Raw genomic sequence first — 22424 nt, 5'->3', positions numbered from 1 at the left:
CAAGGAAAAAACATCAAAATATTACTAAAATCTTTTTTTACCTAAAATGTGGATTCTAAAATTATAAACAAGCCATGGTGTTAAGGTCATGTGCTATATTTGCTTTTTTCCTAAAACTCGCCATAATTTTAGAACGAGTATTTCACCATTATACATGAAGAAAAATTAGTATGAAGAAGATACCTTATTCCAGCCTCTCGAGTAAGTGGTAGAAGTAAGACAAAACATCATGAAATTCTGAAGTTCTATGGAAGAACAACCGTCTTTTGGGTTCGTTTTAAAGGACAAAAGAAGTATTTATACTACGTATGATTACAGTCTAATAACTTTCTCTTTAGTGCAAAATATGAAAAATAACCGTTGAACAAAATAGAAAAAGTTGAACAGAAGGGACAAACACACATGTCATTTCTTATAAAGACAATCAATCTTGTAATTAATTTGTAAAGACTAAATGCAGGAGATGCCTAATTCCTGATATAAATGAAGTGGAAATAAATTTGGTCTGACTAGAGTTCTGTAACCTGATTTCACAACTATACAGCTATCATTAAATATAAGAAGAAATGGATCAACAACTACATGAAGATGGAATTCACTAATGAGGGACTTACAAGAATATGGTAAATGAAAACAGGAAGTAGAATTCACTGTTATTTCAAGGGAAAGCAGAAGGAGCGTGTGGGGAGCCAGATACCAGATAATGATGTAAGAGATGAAGCAGAAAGTTATGAAACTGTAACTTGGTGAGAAGCTTAAAAAATTGGCCAAAAAAATCTGCTAACCATTGGAGCAGACTAATTCCAGTTTTGATATTTTCCTCCCCCTTTCCTACCATCTCTGAGTAAGGGCGAATGTTGAAGGGGAAGACCGTGGCTGCTAATGCACACAGGAAGTCAGGGCTCATCCACATGGAGGCCAGGTCTGGGACATTGTGATACAAGTATCTAAAGAACTGCATCAGGGTCACAGGATATTCCCGGAGCCAAGATCCCTCTTCTTCTGACTGCCAAGGCTGTCATGGGGACAAGAGAGGAAACAACATGTTAGAAAAACTGACACTACTAAAAGTTACTCACTACTCTTCTAAAACCGGATAAATTGATGGTCCAGAACTCTTGTAAACCACACACAGGAGCAAACACACAGGCCAACAAATCTAGAAAGCTAAAACAAAGGTGATAGCCCTAGAAACTGACAGAATGTTTTTCTATTCATTTGAGTACTCACAGCTCAGTAACTAGAGTCAATGGTTTTGATTATTCATCATTATCAACATGAGTATGGCTGGAGCCAGTAGTGACTCTATTCCCATCAAAGTTGCCCCATCCTCCATCACGCCAGAGAGTTAGGATTAAGATAAAAATGGGGAAGTTGGGCTTCCCTGGTGGCGCAGTGGTTAAGAGTCCGCCTGCCGATGCAGGGGACACAGGTTTGTGCCCCGGTCCGGGAAGATCCCACATGCCGCAGAGCAGCTGGGCCTGTGAGCCATGGCCGCTGAGCCTGCGCGTCCGGAGCCTGTGCTCCGCAACGGGAGAGGCCACAACAGTGAGAAGCCCACGTACCGAAAAAAAAAAAAAATGAGGAAGTTACTTGACCTTTCTGAGCCTCCTACTGTCATATAAAAAATGAGAACAGTGCTCTTAACCATTATGCAACTGTGATATTGTGATTCATAATAAGAAATATATATTTAGTCTTTGTTCCATTTCAGGCACAGAGATCCTAAAACCCTTGGCATTTCCTAAGTGATAAAAGAGCCATAAATGTGTCTTTTTGTTAATCATAACAAGCTGCTTTCCACCACACTTGAGTTTATGTTGATGGGCTGTCTTGCCGGGGGAACCAACCATGGCACTAGAGGGCTGGAAGTTAACTGAACCTGTTCCCCACAGCCCCCAGGGACGAAGAGGGGCTGGAGACCAGGCTCAATCACCAGTGACCAATGATTTAATTAATCATGCCTGTGTAATCAAGGTGCCATAAAAATAAAAAACACAGGGTTCAGAAAGCTTCTGGACTGATGAACACGTTGAGGTGCTGGGAGAGTAGCAGGACGGAGAGGGCATGGAGGCTCCGTGTCCCTTCCCACCTTGCCCTATGCACCTCTTCCATCTGGTTGTTCCTGAGATACGTCCTTTTATAATAAACTGGTAATCTAGGAGGTAAAATGTTTTCCTCAGTCACGGGAACCTGAAATTTATAACTGGTGAGTCAGAAACACAGGTAACAACCTGGACTTGTGACTGGCATTTGAAGTGGGGCAGGGTTGGTGGGGGGGAGGGGTATCTTGTGAGACTGAGCCCTTAACCTGTGGTACCCGATGCTACCTCCCAGTAGATAGTGTCAGAACTGAATTGAACTGTTGAACACCCAGCTGGTGTGGTGAAACCTTCCACATACTTGGTGACCAGAAGTGTCAAAAGTAAAGTAGCGTTGTAGTAGAATATTGAATAAAGTAGACACATAGGAGTTGTTTTTCCTTAAAAGCCTTACAACAATAACAGTGATGATGATGATAAAAGAGTAACAAAAAAAGAATATATTTCAACAACGCTTATCTTCTGATACTTCCCCAGAGAGTGGCTTCTTTTTCAGCTTAGATTTTTATAATTGTTTATGAATAGAAACCAAAACAAGAATCCCAAAGCATTCTAAATTAACACATTTAATAGTAACGTTCTTTTCTTAGATGGCATAAGAATAGTTTTGACTAAAATCAGATTTATCAGGTACTTGTAATCCAAAGAGTCTGGTTAATAATTCCTCTTACAATGTGACCCCAAATCGTGTAAACAAATTAAATCATTATTCACGGTATTCCTGTAAGAAAGGTAGGAACATACATTTTGTCATTTACTCTTTCAATTAGAATAGAAATAATTAGAATAGAAAACATAAAAACAAATACAAAATAAAACTTGCACTGATAACATTTTAAATCTCTAAATGAGAGTGATTTTAAAAGTTCAAACAACATATTGCAATGACATTCAGTACAATATATATTCGTTATATACACTTATACATTGAAATATGTATTTTATAGCGCTAACAGCATCAGTTAACACTTATGAAGTGCTTACTCTACACCAGGCACTCTTGTAAGTGCTTTGTGTATACACAAACTCATACATCCTCACAAGAGTCCTAAGAGATAAATTCTATTATTACCAGCATTTTATACATAAGGAAACTGACGCACATGAGGTTAGTATGTCTGAAGTACCAGAGTAGGGATTCTGAACCTAGCTCCCGAGCTCAGGATCTTAACAACTGCATGGTCTTTTCTTACACTAAAGATAACAAAACACAGAGGCTGAGGTTCCAGAAACCACATAGTAAATAAAGAGTTATGACAGCAAAGGATTCTTCTATTTTAAAAAATATCACAGGCAGGAAGAACTACCGACAGGTATCAGTATCTCAGGAACTTACTGAATTCAGCATGCTGCGGAGCATCCCCAATAATAAAAAAGCAGCTTCTGTGCATACGTTATGGATAGAAGAGACCACAGTTCCACTGGAGGCAGGCACTCCAAAGATAAATGTCCAAATGGAATCTAAATCAAACTGCAGAGGTGAAAGTGAATAAAGATTAGCCATTGCCAATTTTTTTCAGTAGAGACCCTCAAAAGTTCTAATATTCTAAAATTTCTTTGAAATTAATTAGTTTTTTCCGAAGTGAGCAATGACAAAGAGATAGAGACCTAGCACTCCTCCCTCCTATATTTTAAAACTCATTTTTACATTTACAAGACAAAGTGAATATTATGTATCATCCCGTCTTAGACCTATGTTAAAAACATCATTTTCTTTTTTTTCCTAAGGAAAACAAACAAAAATAAAATACTTGCTAATTAGTTAGGCGATGAAATTAAAGAACTGATGGTCTTAAATAAGCAGGATCTTTTTAAAAAGCACATTGAACTTACTCTTTCCCCCACTCTCAGCAATGTTCTAATTCACTTTTAGGTTACATACAGATGAAGATTTGATGAAATAAAAATCAGTCTGAGGAGATTTATTCATAGTAGTTTTATATAACACTTTATGACTATGGTGTCATGCTTATTTTGAAAATTACATAACCAACCAAACTCTGCTAAGCATGAATCTGTACTGTGACTTAATGTATGGGTACAGACTCAGCGTTTTCATTTAAAAGGTTTTGTCAATGACTAGAGTTGATTTGAATAGCATTTTGGCATTATTATGGAAGTATAACTGAGTTTAAAACTAAATTCCTATGTCTTTGCAGTGCCACAAACATGAACTATATAGAAATATCCATGATAGTCTCAGATTAGAAATCAGGTAAAGCCTTACTGTTTTCCTAACGTGGACATTATCTATCATTGAGAATTTAAAAACATTTTTCTAATCAGACTTGTACTAAGAATCCTTTCATACCCACCCAATTTATGGTATGTACACTACTCCATTTTTAATTCTACAGAAATTATATTTCTAGATAAAATCATGTTACTCAAAAGAATTCTTTTGATCACCATTAAAATATCATCCAAAGTCTTCACGCATATATAATCATATAGAGTAACCATAAAGAGAAAAAGACCAAATAGGTAAAAAGGACTTCTTTTTGGGGAAATTTTCTATGGTACTTTCCGATTTTTATGTTCCAAATCAAATCCCAAACGTGAGAAAGGGATGGAACCACTTGATTTTAGTGTGATTAACCCATCACCCTGCGGTGACTTTCTGACAAATGTAATTACACTTACACCCTACTAGATAATTCCTACCTGGCAACCCTGCTTACATCGGCTGCTGATGACAGGCACACTGACCTGCAGGTTCTCAGGCAGCTCACTAACTGGCTGCTGCAGAAACAATGCCATGAGGAGAAAATAGAGGGCAGGGACATTAGTGTGTTTAGGAAGGAATGACTGAAGAACTGGAAAACCAGGAAAATGACAAGCATCCCGGTTAATCTCCCTGACAGTCGATCTCCCACCAGCACTCCTGCCCACGTTGAATCCTAAGAGAAGAGGAAACAACGATAAGGACAAAATTAATAATCGATTACCATGCTACGTTAACAAAGAAAGGAGTAATTCAGCATATGTGACATTTCCATCCAGAACATTCACATTAATATAAGTAATTAACTATTCAACTGTTGAATTAATCTTTCAGTCAAAAGTTTTACTTTACTATCTCTTTGACTTTGGCAAGCCTGTCTATTAGGATACAGGTCTCAAAACATAGCTGAGGCAGTCAGATACAAGAGGTAGTATAAATTCTACTCATTAAAAGAATGACCTCCAAAGAGCTCTAACATTTCCCTAAGAAGAAAGTAATATTCAAAACAGCCAGAATTTAAGATGCTACAAAAAAATGTAACTTAAAAATGCACCAAAATATAGTTAATATATTTCATTTGTCCTGAAAATCGTGATAAACTAATTACCTTAAATGATCTATGAATCAAGAGACAAGACAAAATGAATATGCAAAATAATCTTTCCTCACAACATGATCTGTAACTCTGCTGGAAAGCTGTCTGGCAGTGGGATAGCAAGTCTGAACCCACTGTCACTGTGGTTATCTGAACATCCAAAATCTGTCTAGAACCACGGCTCTACCAGGAGATGATCACTGCTTATTAATGTGGCTTACAGCACCAGCCTTTCTATCAATCCTGTTTCCTCCTTTATATAACTAACTAACTAACTTTGGGAAACAACTCAAACATCTAGTTGTTTTTGTTTTTTTTGGTTTTTTTTTTGCGGTACTCAGGCCTCTCCCATTGCTGAGCACAGGCTCTGGACGCTCAGGCTCAGCGGCCATGGCTCACAGGCCCAGTTGCTCCGCGGCATGTGGGATCTTCCTGGACCGGGGCACGAACCCATGTCCCCTGCATCGGCAGGCGGACTCTCAACCAGTGCGCCACCAGGGAAGCCCTCAAACATCTAGTTCTTTTGCCACCCCAAACCTAGTACAGTGCTCAGTACAGAAGAAATGTTGGCTAGAGATTCAATGGAAAACTTCTGCAAACAGCAAGATGAAAGATTGACTTTTACTCTGAAACAATTTTTATTTCAAATGAATATTCACATTTTTTTCCAAGTTCTTTTTTCTATGATGAAGTAAGCACATACTTGTTACTACTTAAAATAATGAAAGAGAAATTTGTATCTAGGTGGCTTTTTAAACAGTTCATCTAAATCAATTGCTCAGTGTGATATGAATTAATCTTCTAAAGCATGCTCTTCTAATTAACAAAAAATTGGACAGCAAATTACCAACCTCTTTCATGTATCATCTCATTTCTTAGACAATGGGCATGTAAGAAACTGCTATTATCCTTTTTATAATGTAGAAAATATGCAATTTGTTCAAAGTCATAAAGTTAATGAGTGGTGGCACCAGGACTTGAAGCCTGTAAAGCTAAACTGTCTCTGTTGGCCTTCTCAATGACACTGTCACATTTCTGAAAAACTGGCTGCATTAGGATGCTGGGTGATTTTTGTTTGTAGTAAATTCTAAATGAAATCATGAATATAAAAAAGTCTGAGCCTTAAGAAATCAAAAAACATAAAGTGGTATTTTATACATTGAGTAGGAAAAGAAATTTTGATCAAATTATATGTCCTAAATGAAAACCAATACTAGCATTTATTTTCCTTTCCAAATTTTCACACTCTATTTCCACCCCATAATTGATATTAAGGAATATCTAATATGTTATTAGCAGTTAAGCATTAATTTAGATTCAAGTTACAGCTACATGGAAGGTATTTTTATAAAGAAAAATCTGACAAAAAACTAAGAAATATGAATAAAACATTCAAAAACTTTAGGTTGTTCATCATATCAAAGAGAAACAGAATCAAATGAGATGATATATCTATATATATGTAGATATAGATATACATCCGTATATATACACAAGTATGTATGTATCAGATAGATATTCAGGGAAAGTTATATTAAATTTAATCAAATTTAAATTAAAGTTAAATACCTAGATTTCTCTTTTAGAACCAAAGCAGCATATGCAATATACAAGCAGGTATCAATGAAGCACAAATAAATTCTAAGACATGAAGTCAGGTAGGTCAGAAAAGTTAAAAGCACCTTTTCCTGCTATTACTGAAGTGATGTAGGACAGAAAAAAGGAGAGAACTGACTGTCAGAAGACAGATACTCAGACATATTACTGTCTGACACAGGAAGCTTATGTATTTAACAGTATTATTTTCCTAATTAGAGAGAAATTAATTCTTAATGTATACTCATTAGGTTTATTTCCTATAATACATAACTTATATACCATAAAATACATACACCCGTGTCTGGAATCCTGAAGGCAAGTGCGATGACATATGTTAAATAATTTTGCAAACTGCAAAGTCCTAGGTGAAACTCAGGTATTATTTTGGCCTTCAGTAAGAAGCAGTGCTGTCAATTAGCATTTAAAACTCTTACATTCTCCGAACTCACACTGAATTGTGCCTTTCACTATTTATTCTCTTAGTAGCTACTAGCTACTATTAAGGTCAAAAAGCTAAATTTCTTGCTACGAAACTGTTTATGACACTTGTTGGCTATATCTTTCTCCCAGAGTCAAGGCAAAACAGCAATCTATTTTTCAGATCATAAAGTCTCTATAATGATAATAATTTAAAATGCTTTTTTTTTTTTTTTGCGGTACGTGGGCCTCCCACTGTTGTGGCCTCTCCCGTTGCAGAGCACAGGCTCCGGATGCGCAGGCTCAGCGGCCATGGCTCACGGGCCCAGCCGCTCTGCGGCATGTGGGATCTTCCCAGACCGGGGTACGAACCCGTGTCCCCTGCATTGGCAGGCAGACTTTCAACCACTGCGCCACCAGGGAAGCCCTAAAATGCATATTTTAAAGCAGACAATTTTCTTGAGAAATCATTTCACAGTGAATTTCTTTCTTCATCACAAAGTTCCTTGAGACGTTTTTCACATGTGAAATAACAATAAAATAATCCTATGGTGTAAGCTCTATCTTCCTACCGTTTGCTTTAACATTTGACAAAGTAGTGCAGGTTGCACCTAGGTATTGATACTTGAACTTTTTTTTTTTTTAACAGATAAATTACATATTAAATTCTGATACCTAATTTTTCCACCTGACAGGGTAAATAGTTATTCTTAATGCTTATTGCAGAATACAATTATATATGATTTTAAACTGTAATGTTATAAAGACAAATATATTTTTTAAATACTTTAAGAACTGAATGACTATAATTTTCAATAAAAACATTATCTTAAATATATATTTTCCAAAATAAGATCATTAATATGAACAGAAATATATACCAGTTCAAATAAATCTAACACAGGAAACTGTAATTTTCTAATATTGTTTAAATGCTCAGTTCTGTGTTGAAAACAGCATAGAACCAATAAGCAGAGAATAAGGAGCTTTGGCTGAAACTTCAATGAGCTTAAATATTTGTGTGGCAATATAACATAACTATTAAAAGCATGGATTTTGGATTGAGCAACCTGGATTCAGATTTTTTTTTTTTTTTTTTTTTTAGGTAAGCGGCCTCTCACTGTTGTGGCCTCTCCTGTTGCGGAGCACAGGCTCCGGACGCGCAGGCTCAGCGGCCATGGCTCATGGGTCCAGCCGCTCTGGAGCATGTGGGATCTTCCCGGACTGGGGAACGAACCCGTGTCCCCTGCATCGGCAGGCGGACTCTCAACCACTGCGCCACCAGGGAAGCCCTGGATTCAGATTTTGACACTTCTTACCTGACAAGTGACTTCACCCCTATGCCTTGACTTTCTCATCTGTAAAATGGGTATTTATATATCATAGTGCTACTGTGAAAATGAAATAAGTTATTGTGAAACTGAAAAGTGTTTGTAACTGGTACAGAATAGACGCTCAAAATATTATTATTAAGTCAGTTCTGATAATTTGCAAATTATTTATAGATCAGAAAGGGGACTATACAACAAAAAGAAATCATAAGAAATTTACTTGAGTTTTCACATCTTAATATCCTGTCTCTGACTTCAGTTTGATTTGCAATTAAAAAAGCCAAATTTGAAACTTTTTATTCTTTTTACTCTACCATTAATCAAAATTCATGACTCAATGGTTGTTAGACAAACTGAAGAGTATAAGCTTATATAAGATTTAAACACAAAACACAAAACAGCTTATTTCAAAGCAGCTGACTGTAAAAGTCCCATACCTAATACAGTCCCGATCTTATTGGTTAAGACGGAATCTGTCTGTTCCAGCCACCCTCCACCACTGAGTCCTTCCTTGAACTTGATGAGAATAGACTGATTACTCAGTAGGACGACAAGAATCCTCATGGCTGCCGTAACTGTGGTGGAATGCAAGTGTTCTTCCATAAACATCATAATCCAGTCAAAACCCAGCGTCCTGACCAGCTCTTCGCAAGCTCTATTCAAAGACAGATGGATTAAACAAAACAAACATTAATTTAAAGGATTATGATTTCAAATTTAAAAAAATAAGACTAGTTTCATTCTTGAGATACGATAAGTTTCAGGGTTTAAAAAAAATCTATTAAAAGTCAGTGGCAAATCTTTCTTTTGTCTACCATGAATTAACTAGTAGTAGCAACTATTACCATCAATGCTCAAAAGATTTTACTTACTGCAAATTAATGCTTGTCTTTTCTTTAGATGTGTAAACCAGTTTTAGTAAGATATCTAGAAGTCTGTTCCTCAAAAGTATAAGATTGGCAGATACAAGACCTCCAAACTCTTCTTCAGTTCCTACAATGAAAATAAATACATTAAATTGCCCTAGTCGATAAACTAGGATAAAATATCCAACACTGTTCTAGGAAATCTCACTGAAACACACCTTTCAGAAAACATTTTCTCTAGGAGTACTTTCCACTCAAGTGAACAAGAAAAAGGGTCCAACATTTCTCTTTAGAATCCTGAAAACTGTTCATTTACTTAAGACATTATCTAAACAAGTGATAATAAAGACTGTGAACCCCTTTTTTATATTAATATTCCCTTCTCCTACCAACAGGGGTAAAGTAATCAAACGAGGATCACATGAACAAAAATAACAATGCAAACCCTTAATTTCTAGTCTTTTTGAAGGACTGAAATGGTTAAAATTTCCAGATTTAAAAATGAAAAGAGGAAGCATAAATTATTCAATAATTATAATACATAAAGTAAAGTGAGAATTAAATAGCACAGACAAGAGGGAAAGGCACACAAATGCACAGGAGAACTTGGGGAAGAAAGGAAGGAAGACAGAAAGTTTACGGTTCTCAATGGATAGTACTGGAAGCACAAGGGACTGGGATCAATGGCCTAGTGTTGCAGGCCCAGCTCTGCCACTAAGAGCTCGGGGTTAGTAAGTCACAATCCATATGCTTTCTTTCCTTTACTCTATAATTGAAGCTCAGGCTAAAGTTTAATGACGATGGTTATATGCTTTTACTTGTTTGGGCAAGGGACTATTTTTACTTTTAAATAGTATCTTTTAAAATGCTAACTTAGTGCCTTAATCATTGAGATGGGTGCTTTAAGCTTACCAAGGGGAACTCAAGATTCCCTCCCAGGCTAACAGGCATAGGACTGGTAATTTACAAATTGCCTTGTTGACAAATGGAATGGACAACCTAATTGACAAATGAATTACTTCCTTTCAATAAAATGACAATCCACATAGAAATTAAGAATTCTCCTTAGTTTTTATGCCTATTTTTTTCACTGTCAGTTATGTCCCGTTAATTTTCAAATACAGTTTAAAACAATTAACTCTGAAAGAAATTTCCAGGTTAACTTCTTTCCATTCGAACTGATGCTTTACTCCACATTGCACTATGCTTTCATGCAATTTATTTTATTTTGCATTAATTATTATATCACCGTTCAGCATTATTCAAGCCATTTTTTTGGCAGGTGTATCCTGAATACTATGTAAGCTACATGAAAGAAAAAACTATGGTTTTAATTTTTTGGAACATCCTGTTATACTTAAGACGGTCCAGTCCACACAATTAAACAATCAAGGTCATATACTAACAAGACCAGCAATATGCTTCTGAATTTCTCTATTCTTTCAAATGGCAATAAACTGATGAGGAGAAGACTAGTCTAATCAACTTGGCAGATCAAGAGAAAATTTTCCTAATTTATACATCCCTGCTACCGCACTCTTGTCAAAAAAAGTTTACAGCACTAGTTGTAGTTATTGAATTCAATGGCCAGCAAGAAATATGGAGACTAGAGAAATATTTTTCCCATATCTTTTTTTTTTTATACTTGAAATAAACATGTTATACAGTTCCAAAGATTTTAAAAGGACTTTCCTTTTTTTTTTGGCCGCATGGCACGGCATGTAGGATCTTAGTTCCCCGACCAGGGATCGAACCCGATCCCAATGCAGTGGAAGTGTGGAGTCTTAACCACTGGACTGCTAGGAAAGTCCCAGGACTTCCCTTTTTAATTCCTATTTACTTGGCTTATATTAATTCAGAACTTAGAAATAATCTTTGTATAAGGTAGAATAGTGCAGTGGTTTAGAATGTTAGTATTCAGGATGGCTTAGAATGTTGGACTACCTGAGTTCAAATGCAGTAGTATGATCTCAGGTAAGTTTCTCTTAAACCTTCTGGGCCTCAGTGTCCTCACTTTTTGTAAAACTGTGATAACAACAGGACCAATTTCATAGGACTGTTATAAGATTATATAGAGCACTTAACAGTGCCTGGCAAATATTAAGCACTAAATAAGTGTTATCCATTGATTTGATCTATATGCTTCTCACCCACTGCTAATTTGCTTCACCAAAGAAATATCAACATTCTTCCAAATGGTAGGAAGTAAGTGGTTACTGGCCTTATATTCTGCTCTATGATTAGTAGAAGTCAGCCTCTCAAATCTCTGTTTCACCTTTGAAAAACATAATTACACCACTTTCTCTTCTTATTCATGAAGCACCAGAGAGGCTGTGCTCTGACTGATACAGCCAAAATGGAAGAAAACTCCCAGATGGATAGGGTCACAAGAGTTTTAAAGGAAATCATTTATGTGACATAATTTGGGAATAATGTAACAGGATAATAATGTAAATAATGCTGAACAAATATAAAATATTGTGAATTTAATTACAGGTTAATCTAAAGGTTCTTTTGATGTTTTCCAAGCAAATCTCCTGCTCTTGAATACACAACTGGAAAAATACATTCTAACAAGAGAAAAATACGCTTCAAGGGAGGAAAGATTTTTTTTCAAAAAAAAAAGTGGTTGTCATGGGCCCAGGAACTACAACTTAAGAAAATTTTATTCTACACTTACATAAAGTGATTCTAGTAAAATGTTCTTTCCCTCAATGACTATTAAATATTTAACAGGGAAATAAAAATAACCGCAATATAGATACAATTCACTTTAGCAAGAATCAATGTTTCTGAAGAGTTTTATATAAATTAAAAAAAAATGTTCAAAAATTAACTGGAAGAGTTTATTATTTAAAGGAACATTGCTATAAATCCTGTAAAAATAAGAAAGATTTTATTTTTAAAGTAAATTCACACCCTATTCAATTTGTAGGTAATTCTGTACTTCTGCATATTGTAGAGCCTTGGTCTAAGACAAATAAATCTGTGAAAGACCAAAAAAAGTAATGTAAGGAGAAAAGTAATATAACAGTGTCACATATAATTCAGGTCCAACTTGTGTCAGAAGAAAACAGGGTATAGTAATTACGTTCCAAGCTCCAGAATTGACTCACCAGTGTCAGGCTTCTCTTCATGGTTTATTTCCATAACTACAAATTTCTCACAAACTGCAAAGGTTGGTAAAGTAGAAGAAATAAACTGGCCAAACCTTTAAATGCAAGAAAAGAGAGGTTATAGATTTTATTTTTTCTCTCTCCGAAACAAACAATACTAAGAAACAAAAAGCAAAGAAATGGAAACCAAAACAGTACTTCTTATTTTAACTAATCTTTTACAGACCTCACATGATTGTATTTCATTTGCTTCCCCTCGAACTGTTGCAATTAACATTATATGTTATAATGTTTTAAAATACGTATAGGGAAAAATACACTTCATCAGAAATATGAGTCCTTTAATGCACTAATCTAAATTTCAAAAACCAAATGGTATGATCCAAATTAAAATGTCCTAACATTATCTATATGGATCTACTGTAGCCTAGTAGTTAAGCACTTGGGTTTTGGAAACACAGGTAAGATTAAAATCCTAGCTCTATCAGTTTTTAATCATGTTACTTGGGGCAAGTAGCTTAACCTCTCTGGGCTTTAATTTCTTAATTTGTAATGCAGAGAAAAATAAAAGCCTTGATAGGTTTCAGTGATAATTTCAGCAAAGTGATCATGATAACACCAGGATAAGACCTAAATAAATATTGTTAATAATAATGACAAGCTCCAAAATAATTTTTAAACTCCAGTTTTAAATCTGTCACCAAGTTTAAAAAAAATGCTTTCAAGATAACTGTATATAAAATGAGTGATTTATGTGCTACACCAATTAGAGATTAGTTTACTGGGAATACTCTAGCGATAATGTGTGATTTCACCTGCAATACCTGAGCAATTACATGACAAGCAGTGATTAAGTCTAATTTAAGCAGTTATCTACTTGGAAAATATCTTAGGTAGTTTTTTTCCTTCCATTTTCAGTCAAGATGAGAATTTTCATGTGCCTATTAGAACAGTTCTACATATACTCCATAAATATGTCTTAAGCCATATTTCACACTGGCAGCAAAATAATACTCATATAAAAGGTCTGAATATACAACAATAAAATACCACCATCAGTTTGGGTGATAGAGAACAAATACAAAAGACATGGCATGTCCGCTTCGGGTGTACGTGCATGTGTTTATGTGCTTCTGCACGTACATTTGAGAAGTAGCAAGGCTTGGGGAAGAGGGCTGTGGACCAAGAATTCCTACACTGAACATTTTTATGTCCAGGACAATCAGCCTCACTGGGCTAATTTCAACAACTTTTCTCACCAGAATTCTATTATTCGCTAGTGACAACAACTGGCTTTGCAAGACACATTCATGTTTTCCACGCCTTACAAATATCTTGAATAGTATTAATTTTACACGTGTTACCTAGGCATAGGAACCAATTATGTTCATCTCAATCATCTTAACCTCGTTGGTACTTTTAGTTAACAAACAAACAAATACAGAAGTTTTCACTACCTGAGCAGATCATTGCTGTTGGGAAAACCTTGCAGTAAGAAGCTCAGCACATTACTAATAGCAGCAATTGTAGGCTGGGATAAAGACATATCTCGAAGAGTCAGTAGTAGCTTTGGGATTAGCTGGAATTCCCTCATTAACTTGGCATTCTTTGAAGCTTCACTATAAGAGAAAGAAGATTTTATACATTGTACTAGTATCTCTTCTATAACTGAACAGCTAACAATTTAGGTATCAACTAATACCTGGACTCTGTGAGCAATTCAATGAAGTGTTCAAATAAGGAAAGATGAAGTTCATACGGTGCATGGAGCCAGACCTATAACAAAATAAAGACCAGTGGTATATTTAGGGTTAAAAATACCCCAAGTCCCAATCCAATAAGCGCAAATGCAGCACATATAACTTATTTCACTTAATTAATTGAATATAACCACTTTATTAGTTTTTATTTATTGTAGCCCTTTAAAACTGCCTGTATATAGGACTTCTGGTTCTGTTCATAAAGAGATAATTGCTGTGGAAATTACCCACCTAGAGTAAACAACTAGAAAGGCAAGATCTATAGAAAATTTCTCTGGAATCAATGACTGAATACTATTAGTGAATACTGAATACAATATACTGAATAGAATGAATACGGAATACAAAAACTGAATGACAGGAATCTTGTGTGGGTCCAAAACTGGAAATAACCACTGCAAACTGGCACAGCAAACAATTCCTAAAACTCACAAAGGGCTGAAACTACTTTGCACTCCCACCAACCAGTATAGAGACTTCAAAATACATGGGAAGGTTGGGTAGAGGTCTCAGAAGTGTAATACCTTAGTAGGGGGGCTAAATTACCACTAAAGATTAATCAAAGTCCACCCTAACAAAGCTTAAAAGCATGCCTCAAAAGAATCAAGATAACTGCAATACTAGAGCAAAGTTTAATACTCTTTAAAATAATAAAACAAAATTTAGCATTCAACAATGTAAAATTTAGCATCCAATCAAGTTCCCAAGAATGCAAAAAAAAAGGGAAAATATGAGTCATAAGTAGGAGAAAAAACCCAATCATTATAAATAGGCCCAGAAATGACAGAGATGATAGAATTATTGAGACCTTTAAAAAGCTATTAAATATGCTCCATAAGCTAAAGAATGTAACAAAAAATATGAAAATGATGAGGAGAGAAACAGAAGATAACCGACATCCAAAATGAACTTCTACAGATGAGAAATAAAATATTCAAAATGAAAAACAGGGGCTTCCCTGGTGGCGCAGTGGTTGAGAGTCCGCCTGCTGATGCAGGGGACACGGGTTTGTGACCCGGTCCAGGAAGATCCCACATGCCGTGGAGCGGCTAGGCCTGTGAGCCATGGCCGCTGAGCCTGCGCATCCGGAGCCTGTGCTCCGCAACAGGAGAGGCCACAACAGTGAGAGGCCCGCATACCGCAAAAAAAAAAAAAAAAAAAAAAAAATGAAAAACATACTGGATGGGACTAACAGAGGATTAGACACTGCAGGAAAAATGTTCGGTAAACTTAAAGACATAACAACAGAAACTATTCAAAATGAAGCATGAGAAAAAAATACTGAAAATAAATGACTAGACAGAGTATTAGTGACTTGTGGGACAACAGCCAGGAACCTAAGATACATGTTAACTGCAGTCCAAAAAAGGTGTGTGTGAGTGGTGGCGCTGGAGGGGTGCAGGTGTCGACCAGGGAAAACAGCTGAAGAAATGATGGCTAAAAAATTTCCCATTTGACAAAAATGACAAACTCACCAACTTAAAAAAGTCAACAAAGCTCAGGCAGAAGAAACATAAAGACAAGGGAATAACTGACAATTTTAAAGTATGAAAAGAATAAAAATCATCAGCTAGAATTCTATTCTATGCAAAAATATCCTTCAAAAAAGAAGGAAAAATACTTATTCAGATGGGACAATTTATCACCAGTAAACATGCACTACAAGAAGTGTTACAGCAAGTTTTTCAGACAGACATATCATTCCATTACAAGATGGAAGTCTGGATCTACACAAAGGAATAAAAAATGCCATAAATACTGTTTGCTGCATATACTATGTGGGCGACTATAAAAATTTTTTAATGCCTTTAAAAGATAATCGACTATTTAAAGCAAAAATAATACAAATATTGTGGGGATTATAAACATATAGAAGTAAAATGTATGACAACAATGGCACAAAGGACAGGAAGGGAGAAATGGAAGGGTACCATCGCAAGGTTTTTACACTATAGGTGAAGTGGTATAATGTACTTTGAAGACAGACTGAATTGTTACACATGTATATTGCAAATTCTAGAACAACCATTGAAAAAGAAAATGCTTGGATGCTATTACAATTATTTTACTTATATTGTCAAATAGCTGTTCTAAAAATAGGGTAAATTAAGTATTTATTGACCACTACAGTTTGGGGTTATTAGGAATGCCAAATGAAGCCACAAAGGGAGCAGAGTACTATAAAATGAAGCCAAAATTTGTCAAGCAACTAAATTTCTGATGCTTATATACTGAATTTCAGTCAGAAATCTGAAACTAAAGATAATGTGTCAATTACCACATGTATACAAAGCTAGGCTTATTAAGTAGGTCCCTTAGTACTCTCATAATCCTCTCTGCATACCTTTACCTCTGTGCTTTCACAAAATTTTTTTTTTTTTTTTTTTTTTGCGGTATGCGGGCCTCTCACTGTTGTGGCCTCTCCCGTTGCGGAGCACAGGCTCCAGACGCGGAGGCTCAGCAGCCGTGGCTCACGAGCCCAGCTGCTCTGTGGCATGTGGGATCTTCCCGGACCGGGGCACGAACCCGTGTCCCCTGCATTGGCAGGCGGACTCTCAACCACTGCGCCACCAGGGAAGCCCTCACAAAATTTTTATTGTCTATTTGCTTTTCTCTTCTAATGCACTAAATGTCTTGAGGCATGGACTCTTATCTTTTATTTTCACATCCTTAGCACCTAATACAGTGCTTGGCTCAAACATATTCAATAATTATTTTCTAACAGAATGAGAGGTCTGTGTATCAGAACTTTGCATATCAGGCTGAGAAATGTATATTTTATTGTGTAGGAAAGAAAAAGCACTGCAAGTTTTTTAATAAGTTATATGATTATATCTCAGAAAGAATGAGGTTAAAAAGATATAAGGTAGATTGAGGAAAGGGAGAAAGAAGTGATCATTATTTTAGTAAGAATAGAATTGATTAGGGCTTGGATTAGGATGCAGCAGGAGAAAGAGAAAACACAGACTACATGAAATGTGGAAGCAGAATCTATATGACTTAATATGGGCTGTTTATAAACAGTGAGGAAGGAGGAAGCTGATTTTTCAATTTCAAGCCTCAGTGAATGGGGGAATGGTGGTGCTATTAATAGAAACAGAAGTTAAAAGGAAGCTCTAACTTGGGGAAGGATGTTAAGTTCGGCGTAGGTGTCGCTGGGATATAAAAATGGAAATGTTGAGGAAGAAGTTAGAAATAAGCCTGGAGTTCAGATATCAAGCTAAAGATTTAGGTTTGTGAGTCACCTCTGTAGAAATGAGGCTGTGGGACTGGGTGAGAATGTAAAGGAAAGAAAACAACAAATAAAGGAAAGGATAAAGCAGCAAAGGTGGACACTTTTATACAAAGTAATGAAAATTCTATAACCAGAAAATTATGGGGAAAGTAGTGAGCAAGATATATGAACCAGGAGAGTGATGCCTAAAAGCTAGTGAAAGAACTAGGAGATGCAAGAAGAGGGAAATGGACTGCATCAGATGCTGCTGAGAGCCAGGGGTACTGAGAACTGAGTAGATGCCATGGATTTTTATTTAGAAGCAGGCTGCTAATAAGCTTTCAAATAAAGTTTCAGAAAAGCAATTCAGGCACATAGTCTGTTTGTTGGGGATTTAAAATAACTGACAAGATCGAGCTTATAAGAGTTACAAAGAAGAGTGAGGGCCAGACATCACAGCAAACACCAAGTGCTAGGCACCATTCTGGGTGGTAGGGATACAAAGATGAAGATAGACATGATCTCTGCATTCATAACGCCTTCAGCCTCACAGGGGGAGATTTTATACAGTGATGAGTATGCCAAGTGCTGTGAACAAGAAATGAAATGGAGAAAGGATATACAAGACTAAGTGATGCCTTGAGAGGACAGAGTGGAAGCTGTTATGGTAATAAGACAGTAGAAATAAAAATTTTGCTATTTTGGCGAAAAGAATATTTTCCTATACAGCTACTAGTAACCAAAGTTTCAGGTCTAGCTCCTATTTGAGGAAAAGTTACTATCAAAATTTTTTGATGAAAATATGTTTGCCTCTATTGTAATGCCAGTGGCAACAGCAAACTGGCTATAGTTAGGCATATGCATTGCACCATTTCACTTCTATACTACTTGTAAAATGGAATATCTTTGGGAAGAAGGAACCCAATCACTACCTTACTTTGTATATTTTACTAATGACATTAACATGAGCATCATAAAATTTTAGAACATAAACACATCTTAGAGACAAAACTGTTCAATAGTTAACTCTATCAATATACAGAATAAGAAATCAGTTCCTTGATTATATATTACCAGTTAGTGTTTATATACATACTTCAAAATCACAAAGTAGATCCTGGAAAGCAGTTGAATTTGGAATAATGGAGGTCTCGTGTCCACTGTCAACAGTTCCCACCAAGGAAAAAGTTAGATGGAGAATGTGGCTGTTAAGAAGGGAACGTTTCTTCTTAAGCAGCATTGCCAGCAACTAAAAGAAAGCAACACCAAATGCCTGTTGGTCAGTCATCATATACACATATACGTACACACACATACACACACACAAACACACTGGAGAACACTAAGTAAAGCAATTCCTGAGACTTCTATGCTGATTTCTAAATTTTTACTATGACAATACAACATCAGAGAAAATCTGAAAAGCAGGGTAATCCCATCATCCTCTTATTAAAATATCCACTTTTACATAAACTATTCACACAGAAATATTTAAATTGTTGCCATCATGTGTATACAATTTTCTACTCTTGTTCTCTACATAACATTTTATCCAAAGGATTTTTTTTCTTTTGCAACCTAGTTTCCATAATTATAATTTTAAAAGGTTGAATGATATGTGAGATGGTTATAGTATTATTAGTCATTCTCATACTACTGGAACGTTTAGATTACTCCTATTTTTTCATGATAAACAATGCTGCAATTATCATTTTGAAAGTTTTGCAAAACAAAACATCAAATTAGGTAATTAAGTCTACAGAAAACACTACAGTAAACAGCTTACCTACTACCAATGAACTACTGGCTAAAGTTAGAGAAGAAGGCATTTGTACTTCATCTACACTAGAGGAATTTAATCTTGCTCCAAATACTTGTTCCTCTTCTTAATAAGTAACTTTCTGCCTAAACCTAGTAGAGATGGTAAATACATGAACACAACATATTTTTTAATCCCACATGCGTTTTCAGGACTAGTAATGGCACACAGTGGCTCTCACATGTCCTAGGTAAGTAAGGGGGCAGGGCGAGTAAAAGATGACTGGGTGTGGAGGGGAGAGACGAGGGTAACGAGGAGAACTCTGGATCTATTACCAACTTGGCAGTCTCTAGAGCAGGTGGTAATATGACCCTATTTCATTTAATTCCTGTTTCCACAGAAAAAAATAACTCGAAACTAACAACTTATATTCTCACTCGAAATATGTTCGTTTTAATAAACACTACCAACTTCTAAAGTTTACTTGGACAATACTATTCTTCCAGAGTTTGAAACTACATGAACTACAATGAAAATTAGAAGATTTTTAATGCAAAGTAAAGTGAAGACCAAGCTTTATGGTTACAAACCTGGTAGCCCTTGATTCTTTCCATCTCTTTGCTGGCTAGTGGGTTACTCTTGACCACACAAACCAGGGCCTTGACTGCTGCATATAGCCCTTCCACATCAGAAGCCATGGCCACCAGGCCCAGGATGGCTGCAGCTCCACCAATGTACTGCAAAGTAGTGGCAACAGGCTTAGGAACAAATGTTCTTACTCCTAATTAAAAGACAGTGAAAAATAATTAAAATAAATTCCCAACTGTAAACAAGAACTGAATAAATCATCTTAAGAAATATTTAATTTATTATAAATTATACCTAAAACCAAAATACCCTTCTATCCTAAAATAAAAATTCTAGGGCTTCCCTGGTGGCGCAGTGGTTGAGAGTTTGCCTGCTAATGCAGGGGACATGGGTTTGAGCCCTGGTCTGGGAGGATCCCACATGCCGTGGAGCAACTAGGCCCGTGAACCACAACTACTGAGCCTGCGCGTCTGGAGCCTGTGCTCCGCAACAAGAGAGGCCGCGATAGTGAGAGGCCTGCGCACCGTGATGAAGAGTGGCCCCCGCTTGCTGCAACTAGAGAAAGCCCTCGCACAGATATGAAGACCCAACACAGCCAAATAAATAAATTAATTAATAAACACCTACCCCCAACATCAAAAGAAAAAAATTCTAAAAAAAAAAAATTCAGGGCTTCCCTGGTGGCGCAGCGGTTGAGAGTCCGCCTGCCGATGCAGGAGACACGGGTTTGTGCCCCGGTCCGGGAAGATCCCACATGCCGCGGAACAGCTGGGCCCGTGAGCCATGGCCGCTGAGCCTGCGCGCCCGGAGCCTGTGCTCCACAACAGGAGAGGCCACAACAGTGAGAGACCGCGTACCACAAAAAAAAAAAAAAAAAAAAAAAAATTCAAGGTAGAATTTGGGAGAAGGCAATAAATGCTGATATATATACTTTCAGAGAAGAGTTGGGAATAAAGGAGCGAGTAGAGAAGAGCGGGTTTGAGAGCAAGCACAAGTGTTTCTACTCTATAGCTTCGGGCATGTAAAGACTCAGAAGTACAGAGGCCTTGGGAATATATTTCTGAAGTAAGGGAGGATGCCTTACTAGGTACTGCTGGAGAATAAACTTGGGGAGAGCAAAAGCACTTCATCTCTGTGAATTGGGGAATGGGATGGAGAAGCCACCCTGGCAAGGATGAAGTATTCCCTATAGAAAAGCCAAACAGAGCGCATTCCTGACCACTGCTCAAAGCTTCTCTTAGTTATGTAATCTGAGTAACAGTACATCAGTGACCCTGAAGAGCATAAGTATGTGGAAACACAGTACTGGAACTAACTTTGTCAATTTAAAAAAAAAATTCACATCTACATTCCTAACCTTGTTTTTTTTTTTTTTTTTTTTTTTTGCGGTACGCAGACCTCTCACTGCTGTGGCCTCTCTCATCGCGGAGCACAGGCTCCGGACGCGCAGGCTCAGCGGCCATGGCTCACGGGCCTAGCCGCTCCACGGCATGTGGGATCTTCCCGGACCGGGTCACGAACCCACGTCCCCTGCATCGGCAGGCGGACTCTCAACCGCTGCGCCACCAGGGGAGCCCCCTAACCTTGTTTTTTAAAAAAGACATTGAATGTCATTTGCCTAAAAATCAAGATTGAGTTTTTAAAAAATAAAGCTAATATGCATTTTATATTTCTGTGTGCTCTCTAGTATCCACAGTACTTTCATATATTATGGCACTGGATTTTGAAAGCTACCTTCTAAGGTAATTAGGGCCAGTAATACTAGTTTGTAGATAAGAAAATTGACATCCATGGAGCTCAATGTCTGGCTTAAATCCACACAGTGACAGAACAGGGGTTAGAACCTAAATCTCTGAACTCTTCATTCATTGCTCTTTCTACTATACCACAGTGCTGCTGTATTTTTGCAAAGGACATAGAGCAGTACTCATTAAATATTTGCTGAATCGAAAAAAGAAAAACTACCATGTGCCTTAGCATAAAGGAAACTTTTATCAATGCAACATAGCCAAAAAAGAAAAACAAAGTTAAGAGATGTGCACATTGCTGGGACAATAATAATCGCCTGATAAACATGTAGGATGCTGACCAGCACAACACTTTTTATTTTAAAAGGAACCAATATTCTGTACTGATTTGTATATTAAAATACATAATTGCTAGTTCTGAATTTTAGATGGCATTATTGGGTTATGCCTCAAAATTCTATCTAACCAAAACAATCAATTCTTTCTATGCAGACATTGGGTAAGAGGCTCTGCAGCTCTGACTTTTATTATAGTTGGATCCACAGTGCTCATACTCTGAAGCTCTTATTTCTAGCTCATTTCCAAATAAAAAGCACCATGAGTG

At 36.7% G+C, this 22424-nt stretch overlaps 1 protein-coding gene across 1 annotated transcript in view; it reads right to left on the bottom strand.

Annotated features, from left to right (window-relative positions):
- Positions 1–22424, bottom strand: part of WDFY3 (WD repeat and FYVE domain containing 3) — a 174108-nt gene that overhangs the window by 75691 nt on the left and 75993 nt on the right. Inside the window, exons 23-32 of the mRNA XM_065878335.1 lie at positions 20075–20265; positions 18822–18974; positions 14454–14527; positions 14209–14370; positions 12752–12846; positions 9642–9762; positions 9207–9424; positions 4767–5002; positions 3439–3573; positions 836–1015 (exon numbers count right to left, since the gene is read on the bottom strand). Of these exons, the coding sequence (XP_065734407.1) occupies positions 836–1015; positions 3439–3573; positions 4767–5002; positions 9207–9424; positions 9642–9762; positions 12752–12846; positions 14209–14370; positions 14454–14527; positions 18822–18974; positions 20075–20265 (1565 nt within the window). The remainder of the gene's footprint in view (positions 1–835; positions 1016–3438; positions 3574–4766; positions 5003–9206; positions 9425–9641; positions 9763–12751; positions 12847–14208; positions 14371–14453; positions 14528–18821; positions 18975–20074; positions 20266–22424) is intronic.

Source organism: Phocoena phocoena, chromosome 5 (assembly GCF_963924675.1).
Source record: "Phocoena phocoena chromosome 5, mPhoPho1.1, whole genome shotgun sequence".
In the NCBI taxonomy this organism is placed as follows: domain Eukaryota; kingdom Metazoa; phylum Chordata; class Mammalia; order Artiodactyla; family Phocoenidae; genus Phocoena; species Phocoena phocoena.
This window is presented reverse-complemented; position numbering and strand designations above follow the sequence as displayed.